This window comes from Mytilus edulis, chromosome 9 (genome assembly GCF_963676685.1).
Source record: "Mytilus edulis chromosome 9, xbMytEdul2.2, whole genome shotgun sequence".
NCBI lineage: Eukaryota > Metazoa > Mollusca > Bivalvia > Mytilida > Mytilidae > Mytilus > Mytilus edulis.
The window spans coordinates 68,601,251-68,622,567 of record NC_092352.1 but is presented as its reverse complement, the minus strand read 5'-3'; the positions used below and the strand labels follow the sequence as shown (position 1 = coordinate 68,622,567).

Sequence of the window (21,317 nt, the reverse complement as noted above, 5' to 3'; positions counted from 1 at the left end):
TTAACCATACATTCACTCTGTCGACCATGTGTAAACTTTTATTCACGACCACGCTTTCGTTGAACTGCTAACGACTTTGATATCATATGTATTTTAAATTTTACAGTATCAGTTTAGTTTCAATGTCCATCCATCTGATATCATTAAGAATTCTTTCAATCTTTAATTTCAAAACACTTTCTATTCGATATTACATTTCTTATCACTGACTGATTATATAGAGTGCACAGAATGAGATGATAATCTTGTTAATCACTGATCTACCTTCTTTTGGTGTTTCTACTATTATGGTAGTTTCGATAAGTCAATTATTTGTCTGTTAAAGCTTTCGGAGCCTCTCATATCACCCCAAATGCACAGTCTTTAGTTTGTTTTGTTGAGTTTGGTGTTCAGTTTGTCTTTTAGTTGTTTTTGTTTTTTGCAAATGGCAAAATTAAAAGCTCAAACACATTAACGAAAGATAACAACTGTCATATTTCTAATTCGGTACAGACATTTTCGTATGTAGAAAACGGTGAAATAAACCTGATTATTATAGCTAGCTAAACCTCTCACTTGTATGACAGTTGTGTAAAAATTCCATTATATTGACAACAATGTTTGCAAGTTTAACTTATTTGTAAATTAAAGTCCACGAGTCAATAAACTCATCATAGATACCAAGACTAAATTTTGTATATACGCAAACTACTGTTTGCATGAGTATTTAAAGGCAAAATCTCACCTTGTGCTCTAGGCAAGCAGGACTTTGAGGCAATTGAATAATAACTTAAAATATAAAGACGGACATTTATTCATCTATTAAAACTTTAAAAAAATATTTTTTAAAAATAGGCATAAACAATACCAAAATACATAATTGTTTTGACACATTTAGTCAAATATTTGACTGTGATAGTGCTTGTGTAAAGTTTTAAAATATATCAGCAGTTTTGACACGAGGGTAAATGTTAACAGGAATACAACAATAGACTGTTTACTTCAGCACACATAAAAACCTAGCATTTGAATACTCAAGAACTACATCTACAGGAAATTTCAAAATAAAAAAGTGAAAACTCTCATGACAAGATACAAAATTTTATATAAGAACAAAAATTTAACTATAACAAACTTTAAACTATCCATCTATGTTGAATTTTTCTATCAATATTGTCCAAATACAAGAAAATATACCTCACTTAAAATACCATTGACAGCTAATTGTTGTATAGAGATCAACATGTCAGTTAGTACTATTATATACCATTCAATTTTAGGATACAATTAAACAATGTCCCTAATTTTTACAGGGGTGTATGATCAATAACCAAAAATATAAACTTGTTATGTTACTGTTGACATGAAACCACTTGAACAAGTGCATAAAATTACTTACATTTACCTTCAATCTTGTAGTAAATTTTCAATAGGATTTCAAATTGCATGTCGTGTTTTAATTTCGCAGATTTGAAAATAAACAAGATCATTTTTAGTTGATATATAAATTATTTAAAGACATGCTCTACAAAGAAAAATTGAAACTGACCATCTAAAAATCAATTTTCTAAAAATGATTTTTCATCTGTTTAATTTAACGGCAGTGTCTGAGTGAATTAGCAAATAAAAAATGTGAAAATGTATAAAAAGCTAGACAAAACAATTTTACAAAGTTAATATACAAAATTTACTGAAAAATTTAAAACCTAACATAAATAATTCTTATTCATTTTTGGCAGATATCAGTTTTGAACTGAAAACTTATGCCATAAAATTAATATTGTTACAAGACTATGAGCAAATAAATATTATAAAAAGACAATTGTATAAAATAGATATAACACAGTAAAAATACACATTAAGTTATTTATAGTGGATATAATAAACAAATTGACTGAAAGACTAGGGAAAAAAACATTTGATTCAATGGGGAATGAGCAATGGTAAAAAAAAAATGTATGTGAAATGTAGCATTGTTTCATACATGAATAATCAAAAGATATAAATTTGTATACTACTATACTTCATGTAAAAGAAGACAAAACTTCTTCACATTTTTTTAACTCCAAATATTTTATAGAATTTCAATACTTTGCCAATTTATGTATCGATTTAACTGGTCGTTTAATCTAAATTTGATACACATTACCAAATAATGTGGGGTTTACTGATGAAAACGCATATTCATAAATATTTGTTAAGGTTTTATAATTATGCAATATCATTCAATTAATTCTATGAGAAGTGAAGTACACATAGGGTAGATTTAAAACTCCTACATGCAATCTTTATTCTTGACTCCTATTTTCAATAACATAGCTGTTACACATGACATATTGAAATCAAAGAGAACAAACAATTCTTCAATTATCTCTAAATGTATGAGGCAAACTGGTCCCTCTTTTTCATTGATCATTAGTTACAAAAAATCATTCAAATTATTGTTCAATTAAATAAATGTTTATTCAAATTCTCACGAGTTTATACATAGAAATGAAGAAGAAAAAACATTCTACCTTGCACATTTACTTAACACTTCAGAAGTATATATACTTATTAATTGGTTCAAGATTTCTTAACTGAGTTTTCTATCTTACATTTGATTTTAACAACATGGCAGTTTCATCTGTCAGCTATTATACTTTATAGAATTCAGAAATATGTTATCAAAAATGTTGTCTTGTTTATCTGCTTGAATTACCTTGAATCTCCGTCATACAATTCATATTTAAATTTAAAGTGTAAAAAAATATGCCAAATAATGCCCATATCCAACAAACACATATATTGTATTATATATAAGTATGTGACACTTTAATAAAATAAATTATTATTATTATTATATTAAAGACGTTTGGGGAAAATCTTGATCACTTATAAAGACTTAAGGTGGTACCTAACACTGCAGGGAGATAACTCTGTAAAATCAGCTAAACGTTTTAATTACGTTGTGTTGTTAATGGAATATTAAGATTCTCAATGATCAAAACTAGTGTTTCTCAAACTGCTATATAACCAGTGTAAATTTTCTGATAAAGTGGTTAGTTCAACTTTTTTGATTTTTTTATATTTTTGTCAATGAGTCAAAGTAAATACCTTTTCAAAATTTTATAAAAATTAAACGAGCCAAATAGTTTTTAGTGAAGGTGTTGGGTACATCTTAAAAGACTTATATAAAAATTCCTATAAAAAGTTTTTCATCCTAGACTTATTTTCTCTTTTTTGTGCTTACTGCTGTTCTATGGTCCAATTGTTGAATAACAATAATGTGAAATATGATGTAAATATTTTTTGTATTGATATAATCAACTTTTACCACAGATTATAACATACAGTGAAATATATTTTAACTGAACTATACTGGTTCCAATGACAAATGAGTTGAATTCAAACCAGTTGAACTACTACAGACTTTGCCGAACACTGTGGATTCATTAATAAGTTTTGGATACTAATTTTCATGGATTTCATTGGCACAGGGGAATCACAAATTGAAATTCTTTTAATGGTATATATGCAGACATTGACAAAACCACGAAATTAAATATCAACAAAAAGTTTTCCTACTTCTACAAATTGGTACCCACGAAAAGAAATGAAACCACAGTAGTCCCACAAGATTTTTGTGTTCACAGGTGTTTTGCTTGGAATGTGCAGGGTTCAGTTTAAACATTGTCTTTTTTTTATTTGCAAATGTTTCAGTTTAACCAAGTTTCACTGTAAAACAAGAATCTATGAGAATAATCTACAACATATTTCAATCTGGTTTAAAAATTATGACACTTTGATACCCTCAAACACCTGGGTAAAGCTCTGTTCCAATTCCTTTTTATCAATTCATCAAAAATTAAATTTTAATTTGATCATTAAATACTACAACAATAGAAATTAGATGTCTGTTTAAACTGTCCTTTCTCAATACCTGACAAAGTAAACAAAGCCAAAAAATGCCGTCAGACTCCAGGGGTATGAAATTCTATTCCTAACACCAGTTGTAAGATTCAATTAAATGAACAATTATGGAAATTGAGAATGATATTTTTCAATTTGTTCAAATCATTTTTTCCTATCAACATTTTGCATCGTAAAACTTTTACTTCTGATTTGAGATTATATTTGACGAAATAAAAGGTATATGAGAGAAAATCATTATCATAACAATATACAATTACCTAACACATACATGACATACAAGAGTTAGGTTTTTGTAAAGCATTTACTCCAATTTTCAATCTATTTTGTGGTACTTAAGAAAGGCCAACTATTCTAACCTACATTTCTTTCGGTCTTGTCATGATTGTATGAAAAAATAAGATGCACATTGCATTGGGAAAAAAACAGGTTTTGGAAAGGCACTTTACTTGGTTTATTAGTGATTACTAGTATTTTTTATGCATTAGAGGGGAAGTGGATTTCTTCAGCATTGTAACCTTTTTCATCTTCACCCCTTTGACAACAACAGAAAAATAGTACAGAAAGAGACAACAGACTTCATAGTATACTATACATTCAATGCCTCATATGCTTTGAGTCCAAACATTTAAAACAAAATGTTTGACTTAATTTCAAATGATCCTTTGCCTGTACAAAAATACCAAGACAATTCAAAAATAAATATTACAACACTTTACATAAATCAAAAAGTCTTAAGCATTTATGATAAAAGAAATATTCAGGGACAATGTATAATTAATAAAGATCACATGATCATACACAAACAAAGATCACATGATCATACACAAACAAAGATCACATGAGCATACATCAACAAATGTCACATATCATCATATACAACAAAAATCACAGGATTATACATCAACAAAGATCACATGATCATATACAACAAAGATCACATGATCATATACAACAAAGATCACATGATCATACATCAACAAATGTCACATGATCATCATTAACAAAGATCATATGATCATATGATCATCTTAGTTCCAATAACCAATGCATCCTTTATCAATCATCACAAAACCTCATTAGTATGAAAGTCAATTGATTTTTATGATCACATGACAATATGTGAATCATATGACAGCTCATGGTCATAGACAATACACATGAACAAAGATGCAAAAGCAGTTTATTTAAGAACCACTGATTATACTAACATCTCAATATACTTCCGCAGTAGAACTGTCAGTTACGTTTCCTACACGTAACAATCGTACATGTTCCCTCTCGTGTTCCTCTAACTGGTACTTGTCTTCCTTTAGGTATTGACGGTGTTTCTGTAACTTGATGTAAGATTCTTCTCTTTCTGCATGAGCCTGTAAATAAAATAAAGTATGAAAGTGAGTCAATGACAATAATTATTGTATCCAATAAGGACACCATACCAAGCTTGCACTAATGTTAAGTCCATGATAATTAAGGTGTGAAATTGGGGTCAAATGGTAATTTGTCATAAACCTCACATAATGAGCATGACTATTTTTTGTTCCAAGTTGATATCACCAAAGCTTTGAAGTAAATAAAGGTAACAGTAGTAAACCGCTGTTCAAAACTCATAAATCTATGGACAAAAAACAAAATCGGGGTAACAAACTAAAACTGTAAAAAGTAAACTACCTTATAAACCAAAAATTGGTATGGACAGACAAACTGAAGAACAGACTAAAAGACCAGTAAACATAGAATGAAATTCAAAACAGTGTGGCTATGGCCATTGATTGACACATTAAATTCATCCATTGACTGGGACAATTTACGTGAACGTTTGTCTGTAACGACCACTGTTCACGACGTACCTACGATAGACATTTAAACTGTGGGGTCACCAAAGGTTTCTAAACGGCTTTAATTATAAAATAATTCGAAAAATTAATCAGGAATAACCTTTATGTTTAATCAAATTGATATAAATCAAAACATCGTGTTATTTCTGCTTAATTTTTTCGAATTACTTTATTAAGGTGTCGAGAACCTTTGGTGACCCCATAGTTTAAGTGTCTTTAAAAAGTACACAGTGAGCAATGGTCGTTACATACAAACGTTCACCTAAATTGTCCCAGTCAATGGATGAATTTAATGTGTCAATCAATGGCCACAGCCACACTGTTTTGAATTTCATTCTATATCTTTTCAACTATCATAGACGGGGCATAAAAATGTAACTTAGTGGTACAAAATTACACTATGGGTATTGTAACAAACCTCAACAAAATGTATCTTAAATGAGTCTTGAAAATATAAAATTGATGAAGCTAAAATACACAATAAGACAGTTTTTTCTAATCTTCCCATAAACATTTACACCACATCTTCCTAAACATGTATCTATATACAATGTTCTCCATAGATGATCATAAAGAATCCAGGTGATATCTGCTCAAATATGCCTATCATCTTAAGGTGGTACCTAACACTACAGGGAGATAACTCTGTAAAGAATCAAGGAGATATCTGCTTAAATATCTATATAAAGGCACTTTGCTCAGAAAAAAACACCATGAGAATATATTCTCCTTTCTATGTTCTAAAAATTGCTGAGCTCTTGTGGACAGCTGTCTAATTGGCAATCATACCACATCTTCTTTTTTATATTCAACAATATGTATACAGCATAGAACTGGTGAATGTTTACAAATTTGTCTTCTAAATAGTAAAGAAAAATTACAAGATTGTTACAAAAGCTATTGGAAACAAATTAGATGACTGTGTGCTGGTATTATGCGGCAAAAATAATTTCTCAGAAATAACTAGGTGGTCATTTGTTTCAAGCACTCAATTAAGCAATTTCATCTCAGAAATTCTACATGAACTGCTTTTTATTTTTAGTATGTCATGTAACAATTTAAACTGTATACAATTGAATGCTTTCCAGAAAATTCAATAACAGTTAAGATAACTTAGTTGCAGTTCCTTAAATAACTATATTTCATTTCAACTAACATCAATTCAAGTATACAATTTGCACTGTCTGCATTATTTTCTGCAACAATCATCATAAAAAAAAAGCATACAAACGAAATATCTATTTTATGATGCATTAAATACATGTATACAATGCCAATTTTTTTGAATATCAAACAAACAAGAAAAGACATAAAAAGTTCGATCAAGCATGAACTAGTACTCATTGCCAAATTTTTGGAAAATCAAAGAAATGAAAAAAGTCATAAAGACAGAAAAAGTTTAATCAAGCATAAGCATATAATCATATGCATAAACAAAAGTATAACATAATTAAAGATTCTAACATTCAGACAAAATACATGAAATATAGCCAAGATCTCGCACAGTCATATAAATCTATCCTTGACCCTACAAATGCAGTGCAAAGCAATGCAAAATTTCATGTTAGAAAATTAGCTTTATCAAGAAGGATAAAATCATTTTATAAGCGACCTTTATATTTGATTTAGAGGTCACAACCATTATAAAATTGTTGTTACTATGATCTATCCAAGTACCTGACCCTTTTTGTCTTATTTATAATCCCATAATTGGCTAAACAGAATTTATGTCGATTTTTATCTCTCCTATTTAGAAATGTTAAACTCGACTATAAATCTCTATCAAAGCAAGGTAGAAGGGTTCTATTATCATATACCTTATTTATTCTAATTATTGTCCAATTATAATGAAACTTGGGGGCCATGAAGAATGGAGAACAATCTTTAAACTTCAGACACCAAAAGCAATCTATTAGAATAAGTTATTAAATACTGCTTGATATTAACCGGTATAAAAGAATATGGTATGAATAAAAAACATGGGGGAATGTCAATAAAACAGTCAAAATTTTCATTTGGTACTTATCTACATGCAATATGCAAATGCTAACAATGAATCAATGGAACAATTGCTTTGCAATTCAGGTAGAACAATTTGTGTCCAGAAAGTATAACAGCAGATTGTAGGCTAAGCATATAAAAAACAAGGTTCAGTTGTTGGTCTAGTGAAAACTGGGTTTATTAGGCTTTATTCCTAAACATGCATGCACTATTTGTCACTAGAAATTGAGCAGTTGTTCATCAATCAATGAATCAATCAACAGAAAGGGGTGTTGGATTTCAACTGGAAAACTAGGTTCAATCAGTATTTTTACTGATTTTCTACAAGATAAAAACAATACAAAGAAAGTGCTGAATTTTACCAATGTATTCTTAATTCAGTAAGAGCAATATCATCAAGATCTACAGAATGTGACAAACTGCTGACCACAGAACCCTCCAGCAAACTGTGACAAATGGGGATCATGTGACAAACTTGATAATGCTCATGGAACCCTCCTGCAGATAGTGATAAATGGTGAATTTGTGTAAATGACAGGTAATAACGGATCATTACTCTGTTATGTAGGCTGATAATATCTAGTAATGTAACAAATTGTTAACATTGTAACCTAATTGTATCATACAGATTAAATCAATTGTGACTAAATAATTAGAAAGAAAAATGTTACATGATTTTTCTTCAGGTCAGAACAAAGTGTTACAAAGATGCCTTAGAAAAATATTTGACTGATTATCTTTCATTCTGAGGTTTTATTTTGAGTTTAATTTTAATCTGAATAATTTAATGTAAAAACAAAAGAATATAGTAAATAAAACACATGTGTGACAAGGGTTGCTAGGTTTTTTTGAAGTTGTAGTTTAGTTATTTTTTCTTTAATTGTTTATACATGTTATATATAGAACATAAAGTTAAATGTCAAACTAGTTCTAATTTCTTCTGTAGAAAATTTTATTGATAATAAATAAATCATTTGAAAGCAATTTTTTCTTATTCAGGATCTGAGATGTTTCAATTTTACCAGCAACAAAGGAAAATTAACTCTTTTGATCTTCTTTTTCACAACAGCTACTGAAAACTGCATCTGTTTTTGATTTATTTGTCACAATCATAGGGAGATCCAGGCCCCCCCTCTCCCCCTCCTCTTTTGTGGGAAAAATTTGGTTGATTTTATCGGGAATCATTGAAGCATGACTGTAGCGGGCCCCCCTTAGGAAAAGTTCTGGATCTGCCACTGACAATTGTATTGTAATCGAATATGGAGATTTTATGTCTGTACTCATTAAATGTCTTTAACAGTACATAATATCCTACATGTATTTTACAATAAATCTCTGTTTTCCCTAGATAACTAACCCTGTTGGATTATTTACCGAGGACTAAAGTCAAGATGACAGGCTAGATGACACAGATTTAAGACCTTAAATCCAAAACAAACATTGACTTTCACTTATGGTATGAGAGGTCAATAAAATCACAATTTACATTTTTATTTGTAAAGTTCAAAAGATTAATTGAACTTCAGCCAGTATTAAATTTAATCCTGTTTTTACAAGAAAATCTTCTAATTTCTTATTCTTAATTTTCTGACTCAAAAGCAATATTTACATAGTCTTTGTTGCACATTGATAATGAAAATGCATTTCTATTATAGATAAAGCAGATATTAAAAATGTTTTATTTCAAACATTTTGGGGATATTTGAAAGTGAATTTTAAAATTACCACACGTTTCATTATTTTAATTGTCTTTTAAAAAAAATGCTAGTAGAGAAATAGATTGATTAGGACAACAATGTTTACTACAGGAAAACATATTTAATCAATAAAGAATAAAATTCATACATCTTCAAAAATTTAAAGATTTCAAATATATAATGAAGGAAATGTATCCAATGACAAGTACGTCTGCTACTGTCGTTTGGTGGCCACCATTATTTCTTATTGATATGCCACTTAAATTGGTCAAACTACAGTATAGACATATGGTAATTTACAAGGAATTTATAATAAATTTAAAATATTCACCAAAACATATGGTAATTTACAAGGATTTTATAATAAATTTAAAATATTCACAAAAACATATCGTCGCTGTTATGCAAAAACCTCGTATCTCAATTTTTTGCGGAAATCTTTTTATCGATTATTTAGGATTAAATATGTATGTTCCACTGTATGCGAAAATATCTGATCTTCTAACCAATCATGAATCCGAAATCTGACAATTGTGACGAAAAAGTGTAGTCGGATTGGTGAGACATTTTGTTGTGCGAAAATATCGTATCTCAAAAGAAAAACACTTTGCACGGCAGCTGACATTATAACAGGTACAGTTCTATCAATTTTAGGTTATCATAGCTAATAAAAATAATGAAAAGCTTTGAAAATACAATATAGGTGATGAAATGTTTGCTCCTCTTGGTAATTGATTGGTTAGAAGATCAGATATTTCCGCATACAGTGGAACATACATATTTAATTCTAAATAATCGATAAAAAGATTTCAGTTTTTACTGCCTGTTGTAAAATTATCAAAACCTTAGATACGAGGTTTTTGCATAACAGCGACGATATGGTAATTTACAAGGAATTTATAATAAATTTAAAATATTCACCAAAACAAACAAACAGTGCTGTACGATAAAAAAGAAAGTAGCTGCTGAACATAAATACCACCAAGGCAAAGAAGAAACCCTCACAATGCAGCACTGTATATAAACTGATCAACTTTGTCTATTTTAAAAAGAGAGATGTATTGACTACTTTGACTACTGTTATGTATTTGAATGTGGTAACTTTCATCTTGTCTGATTCACCTTTGACCTTGATCATCTTAAACTCATGCCTTTCATAGTTCAAAAGAAATTTCAAAGTAAAAAAACCATAATTATAAGGTAACATACATATACGACAAACATTTTAAAATCCAGACTTAATTTCTAACCTTTTACGATACGAGTCGGACAAGGACTCAATTGTTTTATGAACAAAACTTGACCTCTTAGCAGACAAAATACAATACCTACCCTTTTCTCAATGTCACCAAATATAGTTTTTTTTGATAACTAAACAACCCCCAAAAAAGTATTTTCAACCTTTTCCTTTTCAAGTAAGATTAAAAATCAAAAGAAATAATTGATCAAGACTTGTAAAGAACAATGGCCGTAGAGATTATTATCTGGACAGTACAGACATAAATTACTGGAGATTAACTGTATGTCATACACAACGGTGGTGGTCTAAATAATGTGACCTGCAGAGAGGCCCTTGTGGGGAATTGAATATTTTGTTATTATTTTATTTAGAATTTCAAACATATCAACAGTGTGAACATTGCCTAATAAATATATGCATTACCATTTACAAATCTAACTACTTGGAACTTTTGTACTTTTTAGCCACTAGCCATTCTTTTCTTTATTAGAGAATAATGAAATCATTTTCTACATGTGCACATGTAAATTTGATAAGGAAATGGGGAATATGTCAAAGACACAACAACCCAACCAAAGAGCAACCAATAAGTCTTCAACGCAGCGAGAAATTCAAGAATCTGGAGGTGGTCTCAGCTGGCCCTAAATTAAATTGTGTACTAGTTCAGTGAAAAAGAAAGTACTGATTTTGAGAAAATTTTGTGTAAGGGTAAGTCATACATCAGACATGCCTTCCATTTTGCTTCTATCTAAGACAGCTATTATCATGATTATGTGATTATTTGATTACTGACTCAATTTCCTTCAAACTGATTACCTGACTACCTAATTACTGAACGACCTTGAGGATAAAATTAGTTATGGGAACAGGGGCGGATCCAGCATTTTTAAAAGAGGGGGATCCAAACCCAGGAGAAAGTGGGAGTTCCAACTGTATGTCCCAATTCAAGTGCATAGACCTTCAAAAAAAAATTGTCCAAAACGCCAGAACTCTCACCCTGGATCCGCCACTGGGGAACCATTTAGAGTTGTATCTTTTCAAACCAGTCTGAACAGTTGATTCCCTTTTTGGGTGCCTTATATTTAAAATTCATTCATAAAAATAATCTAACGATTTTCCTGTGAATGGTGACAACTGTTAACAAGCAAAATCAGATGAAAAGATAAATTAACAAGAATTTATTGAATGGGAAAACCCCCAACATATTGAAAATCTAAAATTGTTTTGAAAAATAAAGTAATTCAATCTAAAAAATTAACTATTTATGATTTATGTGCTGAACTTTAAGGACAAAATTTGTGACCTGAATATTAAAGGGCATGACCTTTTGTAGTATATACAATTTTTATTTGCTGATTTTCAATTAACTTTTATGTGCACTTTGCTATTGGCCACATTGAGATAGAATAAAAGAAGAATGTGGTCCATGGGACACAGATGCCCGTACTTGTAAATATTCAGGAGTCAATTCACAAATTCAAACCTACTGACATTTGGTTTCCTTTAAAAGTTAATGACAGTTTTTTTCTGTGTTGTCATTAAGGATTGCCCTGGGGTTTCAATAACAAACAGTATTTGGGTAACTTGTGAACGCTAAAAGTAATGCCCTGCCTTAACTCAATCTTGGCCAGTGTTTGGTGATAATAAGCCTTCAGAATATTTGGTCAAGGCAAACTAAAGTTAGAGTATGGATTTTTTTTTTCAGGACATCAGTATGTCTGTTAATTCCACCGCATTTAAAAGACTTCAAGTCTGTCCCTGTTACAAGTGAGAAACCTTGTCAACAATTTTGTTTAGTTGTTTATGAGATCCTGTTGGGTTCTCAGTCTTAAATCTTAAATATCTAAGTATTTACATTTTAATCAAACTTATATTTCTGTCTAACACTAAGTTTGTTAAAGTGTTGAACTGATATAGTTTAAGACTTTTTTTTACAGCAGAAATGAAACAAATATATCTACTTTCATGACTTTAATCTATTTAAAATTGGAATCGTCTTCTACTGAGAATTTTCTTTACTTATATTTTTTTCCACAACTCCTTTGAAGAATTATGAAATATGAGTTGACATTACTTCATACTAGTTTAAGTAATTAAAATTACTTTTATGTTTTAATTTCAAGGACATATTAACACATCTTGTCATATTTTTATGTTTATAACTCAATAACATTTTTTTTCTTTCATCAATTTACTATTTTCATTCTTATGGAAAATTAAAGTTACAAGTTTGTAATACATAAACAGGTGTCATATCAGTGTTTAGGTAATAAACATTTTATTTCCCTTCTAATAATGATAACAATTAGACTCTTTTGAAACGTAATGATTCGTAGAATTCAAGAATGAATGAAAATTATACTAGCTAAAAGCATGTTTTGTAAGGGGAAAAATTATAAAATGCAACTTTTGACATAAACAAATTATAAAAAGTATAGTACTTTAATGTCAGTAAATTATAAACATTTTTCAAAATCACTGAAGTGCGTTATTAGGTATTAACCATAAAAACTCAAGTTATTGTGGTTCCTTTCAATCTATTCTCTGACAAATTGCCATCTTTAATATTTTCATATCTTTATAATGAATGTCAACAACTCTTTTAAATAACACTATCTTATCTGATCCTTCTGCACAAAAACAGTCGGCGTCAAATACGTCAGAAATTTCGTCATTTCTTTAATAGCAGTAGATGCATGGACTGTAATTCCAAATTTATGTTAATGATTTTGTTTGTTCAACAATTTGTAACCAATTTTGGAACACACTTAGTAAATTAGTTCTCATTATAATATATTTAGATATAGTTGGTCATAAAAAGTAATTTGCCATATAACAATTTGTGTCACATGAGAATAAAATAAATTTGTAAATACTTGACAGAGGATCTCAACATAAACAAGTTTTGTACGGGAGATAACTATAGAAAGATTTTTCTAAATGAAAAAAAAAAAAGTAATCTTCAGAATGGAAGATTTTGTCTTAAGACGATGGTTTATATAAAGTTGCAAATATACCAACATACATTTTGGTGTTTAACGCCACTTTTAAGCACCACTTTTGGGTTATTTCGTAGCAACAAGTTTTAATTGGTTGAGGATGTTGGAATGCCTAGAGAAAAACCACTGACCTTCAATATGAATTCATTAATGTTATGTAAAACTACTAGAATAATAACTTCCAACTACCTATAGCCAATTTAAAATTTTATCTTAAATAAAATTCACCAGTTAAACACTTTTGGAGTAACACCATTTGAAACTAGAAAAGTCAAATGTTTTACTGTCAACAGGTTATAAAGAACCTTTTGAACCTTCCACTAAACTGCATGCTTGATCAGGACAAACATTCACGAAGAAGACTTTGAAAGCAAATCTTACCAATAATTTTGTTAGCTAGATACAAAAGGATTTACCATAAAATTGAGTATGTAAATGGGGAATGTGTCAAAGAGACAACAACCCAACCAAAGAGCAGACAACAGCCAAAGGCCATGTATATATTCTTTTCTGTAACTTCCTCCTTCTAATGAGGAGCACTCCTTTAATCGTCATAAGCTGACTAATCTCAAGATGCACATACAGTCATCTGCTACAAGATTTTGCTTTTTGCTTTGTTTCCCATGTAAACATTATAAATGTCTTCATGATATTAAAAGTAAATGGAACCATGTTCTTACCTTATCCAACTCTGCTTTCTCCCTTATGAATGCTTGTTCTATCTCTCTCTCCACTCGCTGTCTCTCAGAAAGTTCTTCCCGTATTTTAATAGAATTTTTGCGTTTGATCTCTGCTAACTGTTGTTGTATTCGTCTAACGCTTTGTTCTTGTTTTTGTCGAGCATATTCAGAGTTTCTAACTTGATTGTATAAGTTCTTTTCTTGGTCTTCTCCTTTGTTAACCATTTTCTTAAAAAACAAGAAAATTTGCATTTAAACTATAATGACTGGTACAAAAATTAACAAGAATAAAAAATATGGTTTAGTGCCATTCTTACTAAAACTATTATAAAGAACAAATGGCTTTCTATATATATGACTAGACACATCAAAGATTTTATTCATGATTAAGAGATAATATATGGGGGTATTTCAAAGACAACCTTCTTAATTCAGTTGTCCATAAAATTGTCCTAAATCAGAAAAATATGATTCAAGGAAGAAAACTGGACCACTCATTGAGGTATTGACTTTCAAATTTGCTCATCCAAAAAACTTACAAAAGAATGGTATAAACAAACAATAAATTGCTAGCAATTTTTCACATTTTTTTGGTAGTTTAAAAAAAAAAAAAATAATAATTAGCACCACTGAAGTTTGTTTGTGAGTCTCCCAGAAAGACATGTTTTGTCTGACATCTCTAAGTTCTATATGTACATGACGTAGACAATTAGACATGGTAAAATTGATGTGTTTTTTTTTAAAACCAACAACTGAAAAATCAGTAATTAACACCTCTGGAGTTTTTGAGTCTCCCAGAAAGACATGTTTTGTCTATCATCTCTAAATTCTATAAGTACCAGTATTAATGTTTCGGGATTGGAAACCCAAGCACTCACATATATATGCATAAAAAATTAAAGAAGTTGCAGGACTATCATGTGGAAGAACAACAGCGGTAAACAAGACAGAAGAGAACATATCCACATCTAGATGCCATCAAGCAACATAAAGCATCATAGAATAAGGGTATATATTCCTCTCTGACTCAAAATATTTAACAAAGTCATAAACATGCTTAATCATTAAATGTCAAACATAAATGCTGACTTTTAGTGCAAAATCATGTTGGTTAAGAAATAAAATCTTATCCCAAAATATAAGTTATCACATAACATTCTTTTTATTCATTGTCACAGTATAACTTATTCCTGCTGCGGTGACCTTAAGCCAGAACAAATCAATCAATCTATGAGGGGCCGGATGGGTCATGTTCGCTTTTGTGATCCGTTTTTCTAGATTTTTTTTATTTTCATGATCCGTGATCATGGAAATTTATTTTCTGTGAATCATGATTGACAAATAAATCAACATTCGGCATGGTTCTAAAAAATATTTTAAATTGATATTGAACCTTAAAATTTATTCTTGTCAAATCCATGATGAATGGGTCCGATATATAATATTCTAGAAACAGAATGTCCTCCTGTGTCTGAACAAATTAAGTGACAAAATGATAAAATCAGTCTTTTATCAGAGTACAAAAAGACGCTCATGTCGCTTTAATCCCTAATAACCAGATGTTCCCAACTCAAAACAACTGCAGGGATCTACCATTACAAGGTCGATAATGTAAATGAATGGCTATTCAATTTCAACGACAACTATTTCATCAATAGCTTACCACACAAGTTGATTAATTTTTTTTATAATTATTATGTCAAAAATATTTACCGAATAATCAAGTTATAACTAATAGTCACAATGTCATATTTATGTATGATATATAGGAAAAAACAAGAATGCTATGTCATTACCGATGAATGACAAAAAATATCCGCAATCAATTTCATACTTGTGGTTTTGTAAGTTGAAAAACATCTGTACGATCTTGATTATGTAGGTAAGAAGTTAAATCCTCAATCAAAAGTTCTGTGCCTTCTTTTTTTGTGTAATGACATGAGTAAGTGCGTAGAACTAATTTTTTTACATGTAACAAATAAAAGGTGCTTCCTTGTCAAATCTCAATTGAACAAGTTGAAAGGGAAAATCCAAACAATCGTTGTTACATTTGACCTAACGGAAAACATTCAGATACAAGTCTTGTTTGTTATTGTTGACTTAAATGTCAATAAGATAAAACTGGAAGGGGTTTTCTGCAAAATTTATCTAATGTGATTCAATTTTATGGTTTATAATGAGACTAAAAATCTTTTAACAAAGTTCCCTAAAAAGCTTAACCTACATGCACTAAAGATTATTTGATACAAAGCAAGACAACTGGTTTATAAAAACCAATATCTTAACTAAAATACAGTTTGATATATATGTAAAAATAGACATGCAATGAACGAAGATGACAACAAACAACTAGAGTAGAAGACGTCTTTGATGAGCACCATAAAAGATAGCTCATTCATATGATGGCATAAGAAAGCGTCAAATAGATATAAGAAGATGTGGTATGAGTGCCAATGAGACAACTCTCATGACATTAGTAAAACCCAAAACTTACTTTGTATCTTTCTGATTAAAAGAGGAACTGTCTTTCTAAATATGAAGTTCATTTATATGACGACAAACAAATACAAAAATACAACCAAATTCCAAACAAACTATCCAGAATAAAAGTCACTAAAAAACTTTTTTTTTATTGAAACCAGTCTTGATTTAAAAAAGCATGTTGTAACTCAAAATATCACGCAGTTCAATGAATATTTCATTTTTACTTCGCTTTTACTTACTTTGAAAAATTTAAGTGAGTCTTCATGTTTCCTTCTTTCCTGATCAGCATTTCGTCGTTTAAATCTTCCCTCCCATACAAGCTGCTGGGCTTCCTCTTTCTCCTTTTTATTCCTCAAATTTGTTGTCATATAATGTACTCTTCTGGCATTGTGAGACTGAAAACAAAACAAATTAATTAAAATACAAGTGAACCAACCAACACCTGGTAAATCATCTGTCAGTAGATTCCATCAAGTGGATACTTTGGGAATGCAGGGTCGTTACGATAATAACATGAAAACAAAACAAATGTGTGACCGTTACTTTTTTAAACAAGAGATTTAATAATCCAGATGGCCACCAATCCAAGTCACCACTTAAGGTAGAAAACTGCAAAGTCACCGTGGGGCAACCCAAATGCAGGCCTTGAAAGTGGGTTAAAAACTGGTAAGATAAATGAGTTTTTTTTTATAAGAGCAGATATTTTGGCTTTCAAATTCCACCTTTCAATCCCTCAAATAGTTAATACAAAATTAATGTTCCTCCATTTGCTAAGAATGTGGTATGACTTTTCACAACACAAGGCCTAACGTGATAATGCCATCTGAGTATAAAATTAAAAGAACAGTGCTTTAATCAATGTATTTTGGATTCTTAACAATTTCAAGCCTATATTTAAAGCCCACCAACAACAAGATTATGATGGTCTCAAGCTCTATACTAAGAAATGTGATACAGAATCTGCATTAAGGTTCTAAGGTTGTTATATCATACTTTATTACTTTGCTTATACATGTATTTCAAAGTTACTCTATGTAATTGCCATAAATGTCATTGACATACACATGGAACTTTAGGATTTTTTAACATCTGACCCAAGATCTACTGAGATCAACTGATTTAAATACACCAATGACTACAATAAACAAGCACACAGGGACAATATGCAACATGCAAATATTATTGAGTATTCTTGAACTTTTCAATTTCATTTGACAATAACATATAAAATTGAGAATGGAAATGGGGAATACGTCAAAGAGACAACAACCTGACCAAAGAGCAGTCAACACTTAGTCATTCAAGTAAAAAGAGTAAATTTAGCTGCATTCAATGTGCAGTTTTGGGTTGACTTTAGAAACCCTCAGAAAAAAAGTAACAAAAAAAAAGATATATAATCACTTTGGGGATTGAATGCCTAAAAGGGACCTAATTATAAATGAACAAAAAAAACTGAAGCTGTACAGCAACATTGATTTTTTTTCGGTTAAAAGCATCATTTTTGTTTTGCATGATTGATTTCATATTGACACTCACATTATAATTGAAATATTGGGGTTTTTGATTCTTCACTATTTTTAAAGATAATTAAATCTTCTATATAAAGGTTTTGGTTGCTGATGACAGCTAATATAAGCACAAATCTGTCAACTCTTGGTATATTGTGCCACCTTCCCCACTTAACAAGCTATAAATAACTGGTAAACATGGTAAACAGTTATTTCCACATTTCAATTTACATATAAAGGTGATTGATATCAAATGTAAGTAAATGCTGAAAAATTTACAACTTCACCTAGTTATATTGTGAAATAATGGACATGTGCAATAAACACCTGATAGTCCAAAAAAACAGTTTTCTTGTCTAAAAATACAAAATGACAATAATTGCAATAAAAATGAGGCTTGAAATTAATAGCAGGTCAGATTAATTTGCACTGCAGCACATTTTCCTAAAATAAAACTGGGGAAATATAATTGGAAGTTTCAAACAAATCCTAATATGATCATAAACTGAAATATAACAATTAGACACTCAATAACAAAACTGATGAAGTTATAAAAAAACAAACATCAACCTTAGAGCACCTGTCTTTAACGATCTGCAAACAGATTAGCCATTTTGATTTGGAATAGTTGTGAATTTGATGACCCAATAAAACAGTTTAAAACCTATTCACTCAAGCCACAATTAAACTAATTTCTCCAATTTCACAGGAGTTCACACAAAAACATTGCAAAGTATTCAGCTTTGTGGGGGTATTATAACCACAATGTGATTTATAGCCTCAATTTGAATTCTGACAGGTTGACATTTTGCTTTTTGAATTGATGTACAATTTAACTAGTAATTGTATTAATTAGCTTCATTTAAAAGTTTTTTTTCTGATATTGAAAATTATTTAAAATAATTGTGAAAGAGCAGACCAAATATTGGGATTTTTTCATAAAAATAAATGTGAATGTCACAAATTATTAAAGTTGACGAATTTAATTGATTATTCTTAATATGTAATTGTGTTTTCTTTCATAACAGTTTGACATTATGATACATTTTCAAGACATTTTCAATTGCATATTAATTGAAAAGAAAATGATTTGTAGTTTACCTTAATTCTAACTGATGACATTTTATTCACAATCTGAATTAAAATTAAAATTTATTCTCATATAATATGATTTTATTCACATGGCATTCCAGTTTTTACAAGAAATTCATTTATTTTGCCTACTAAATTTTTGATAAATTAGGTAATTTATATGAATGAAATTTTAACACAAAATTGTATAAAATTGGGGGGGAAATTTTATCACTGAACCCATTCATGCAATTGGTGATGATGTAAAACTGGTTTAACATAATCCTTTGGTTTCAAAGAAGTCCAGTGCTAGAGGGGCATGTGGTCTGTTGTACTGAGTGTTCTCCCTAGAAATTTTGTTAGTACATGTAACACATTTGGCATAAAAATGTCTGCTACCCTTTTATGCTTGGTATGATTACCGTTTTTCTTGCAAAATCAGTTGTTTGAGTTTTATCTTGAATTTTGTGGCAGGTGACATAACCCCTACCCCTATTTTCTCCCTAACTCTAAGGACTGAATGCCATGAAAAGTGCATGTCTACCTACATGCTTGTGATTTTATGCTTACAGTAAAACATTGACATTGACAACATTGCATTAAAAAATCTCCAAAATAAAGATTTAAACATTATTTTTCAATGATCTTGACCCTCAAAAGTGGCTTAATTTTAGACACAAGCAAATCCCCATGATCATGATGACAGTTCTAGTGGATTAAGTTTGATATAGGATGCAATATAGAAGTACTAGTCTCAGTGTCTATAAAAGTGTGAAAAAATACACAGAAGTCTGGAGTTTCCCCTTTAATTTCACTTATCATGTTAACTTTACACATTTTAAAAAGTCCAAGAAAAAAGAAAGTGTCTGCTTTATCATTGATTCCAGGTCTTGTTTCCTAATTAATGATTGATTGAGTGTTGGAAATTGAACGTCAATTGGCAAGCATTTCATGCATATTTAATACTTGAAGGTCAAATTTGAAGAAGTAAAAAATAATTGAAATAAAGAAGGTTTGATATTCAAATTATTTCTTCTTGTTTAATATCTTGAACTTTCCTTGCATACTTTCAATCTTAATACCATAGAACATTATCTAAGCATATTCACATAATTTTATAGTACATATATTTCATTTAAGAAGCAAGTTTTTACAAATTTATCTAAAAAGTTTGTTATACTTTGAAAGTAAAATTATGACCAGACCTTTAATAATGTACCTAAAACCTACACATTTTAGAAACCCTAAAAAAAAAATGTGACCTATAATGACCAAATAATGCTGTGTCACTAGAATGTTTTAAAATATCATCTCTAGATCTTACTGATCACTACTTTTAACTAGTGCCATGTTGTGACATTTCGCCGTATCAGAAGCTACAAACAGTGACAAAAATTAAGTACATTGTAAAATTAGCCAAGTAATGTTACGAGTCAAAAAACATCAATTGGTAATTTGAACACATAATTTTCCCCGAGATTGATGTTCACAAAATGGGTAGTTTACGATGTGACAGAAACATAAATGTTATTGGGTTTCCGGTAAACTTTTGTACCTTCGGCAAAAGCTGTTGTCAAATTGTAATTTTGTGAAAGCGATATTTAACACTGTTTATACCATTATGGAAACCCCTGGAGTAATTTATCCGATTGCATTGCAATCTTTGTTTGTCCTTTGAGGAACATCAAAAATAATTAGTAGCTGGTCTAATATTTCTATTATTTGAAGTATGTTTTATCTTTCCGTTTAAATTTTGGGAGGTAATCACTTTTTACATGAAAACACCAAATAAACAGCTACTGATTTAAAAAAATTTGAAGATTTGACATTAAGATATAATTAATTCTTATAATTTTGGTTGTAGTACTAATATTAGAAACGTGGGAATACATTAACACTGGGACAAAT

The 21,317-nt window shown here is 30.0% G+C and overlaps 1 protein-coding gene across 2 annotated transcripts in view; it reads right to left on the bottom strand.

Annotated features, from left to right (window-relative positions):
- Nucleotides 1-780: 780 nt before the first annotated feature.
- The window catches only part of LOC139488869 (trichohyalin-like), a 40,499-nt gene continuing 19,962 nt past the window's right edge, over nucleotides 781-21,317 (bottom strand). For both annotated transcript variants that reach the window (XM_071274824.1, XM_071274823.1), the window contains exons 12-14: nucleotides 17,070-17,225; nucleotides 14,347-14,574; nucleotides 781-5,261 (exon numbers count right to left, since the gene is read on the bottom strand). In XM_071274824.1, the coding sequence (XP_071130925.1) occupies nucleotides 5,106-5,261; nucleotides 14,347-14,574; nucleotides 17,070-17,225 (540 nt within the window). In that variant the 3' untranslated portion in view covers nucleotides 781-5,105. The remainder of the gene's footprint in view (nucleotides 5,262-14,346; nucleotides 14,575-17,069; nucleotides 17,226-21,317) is intronic.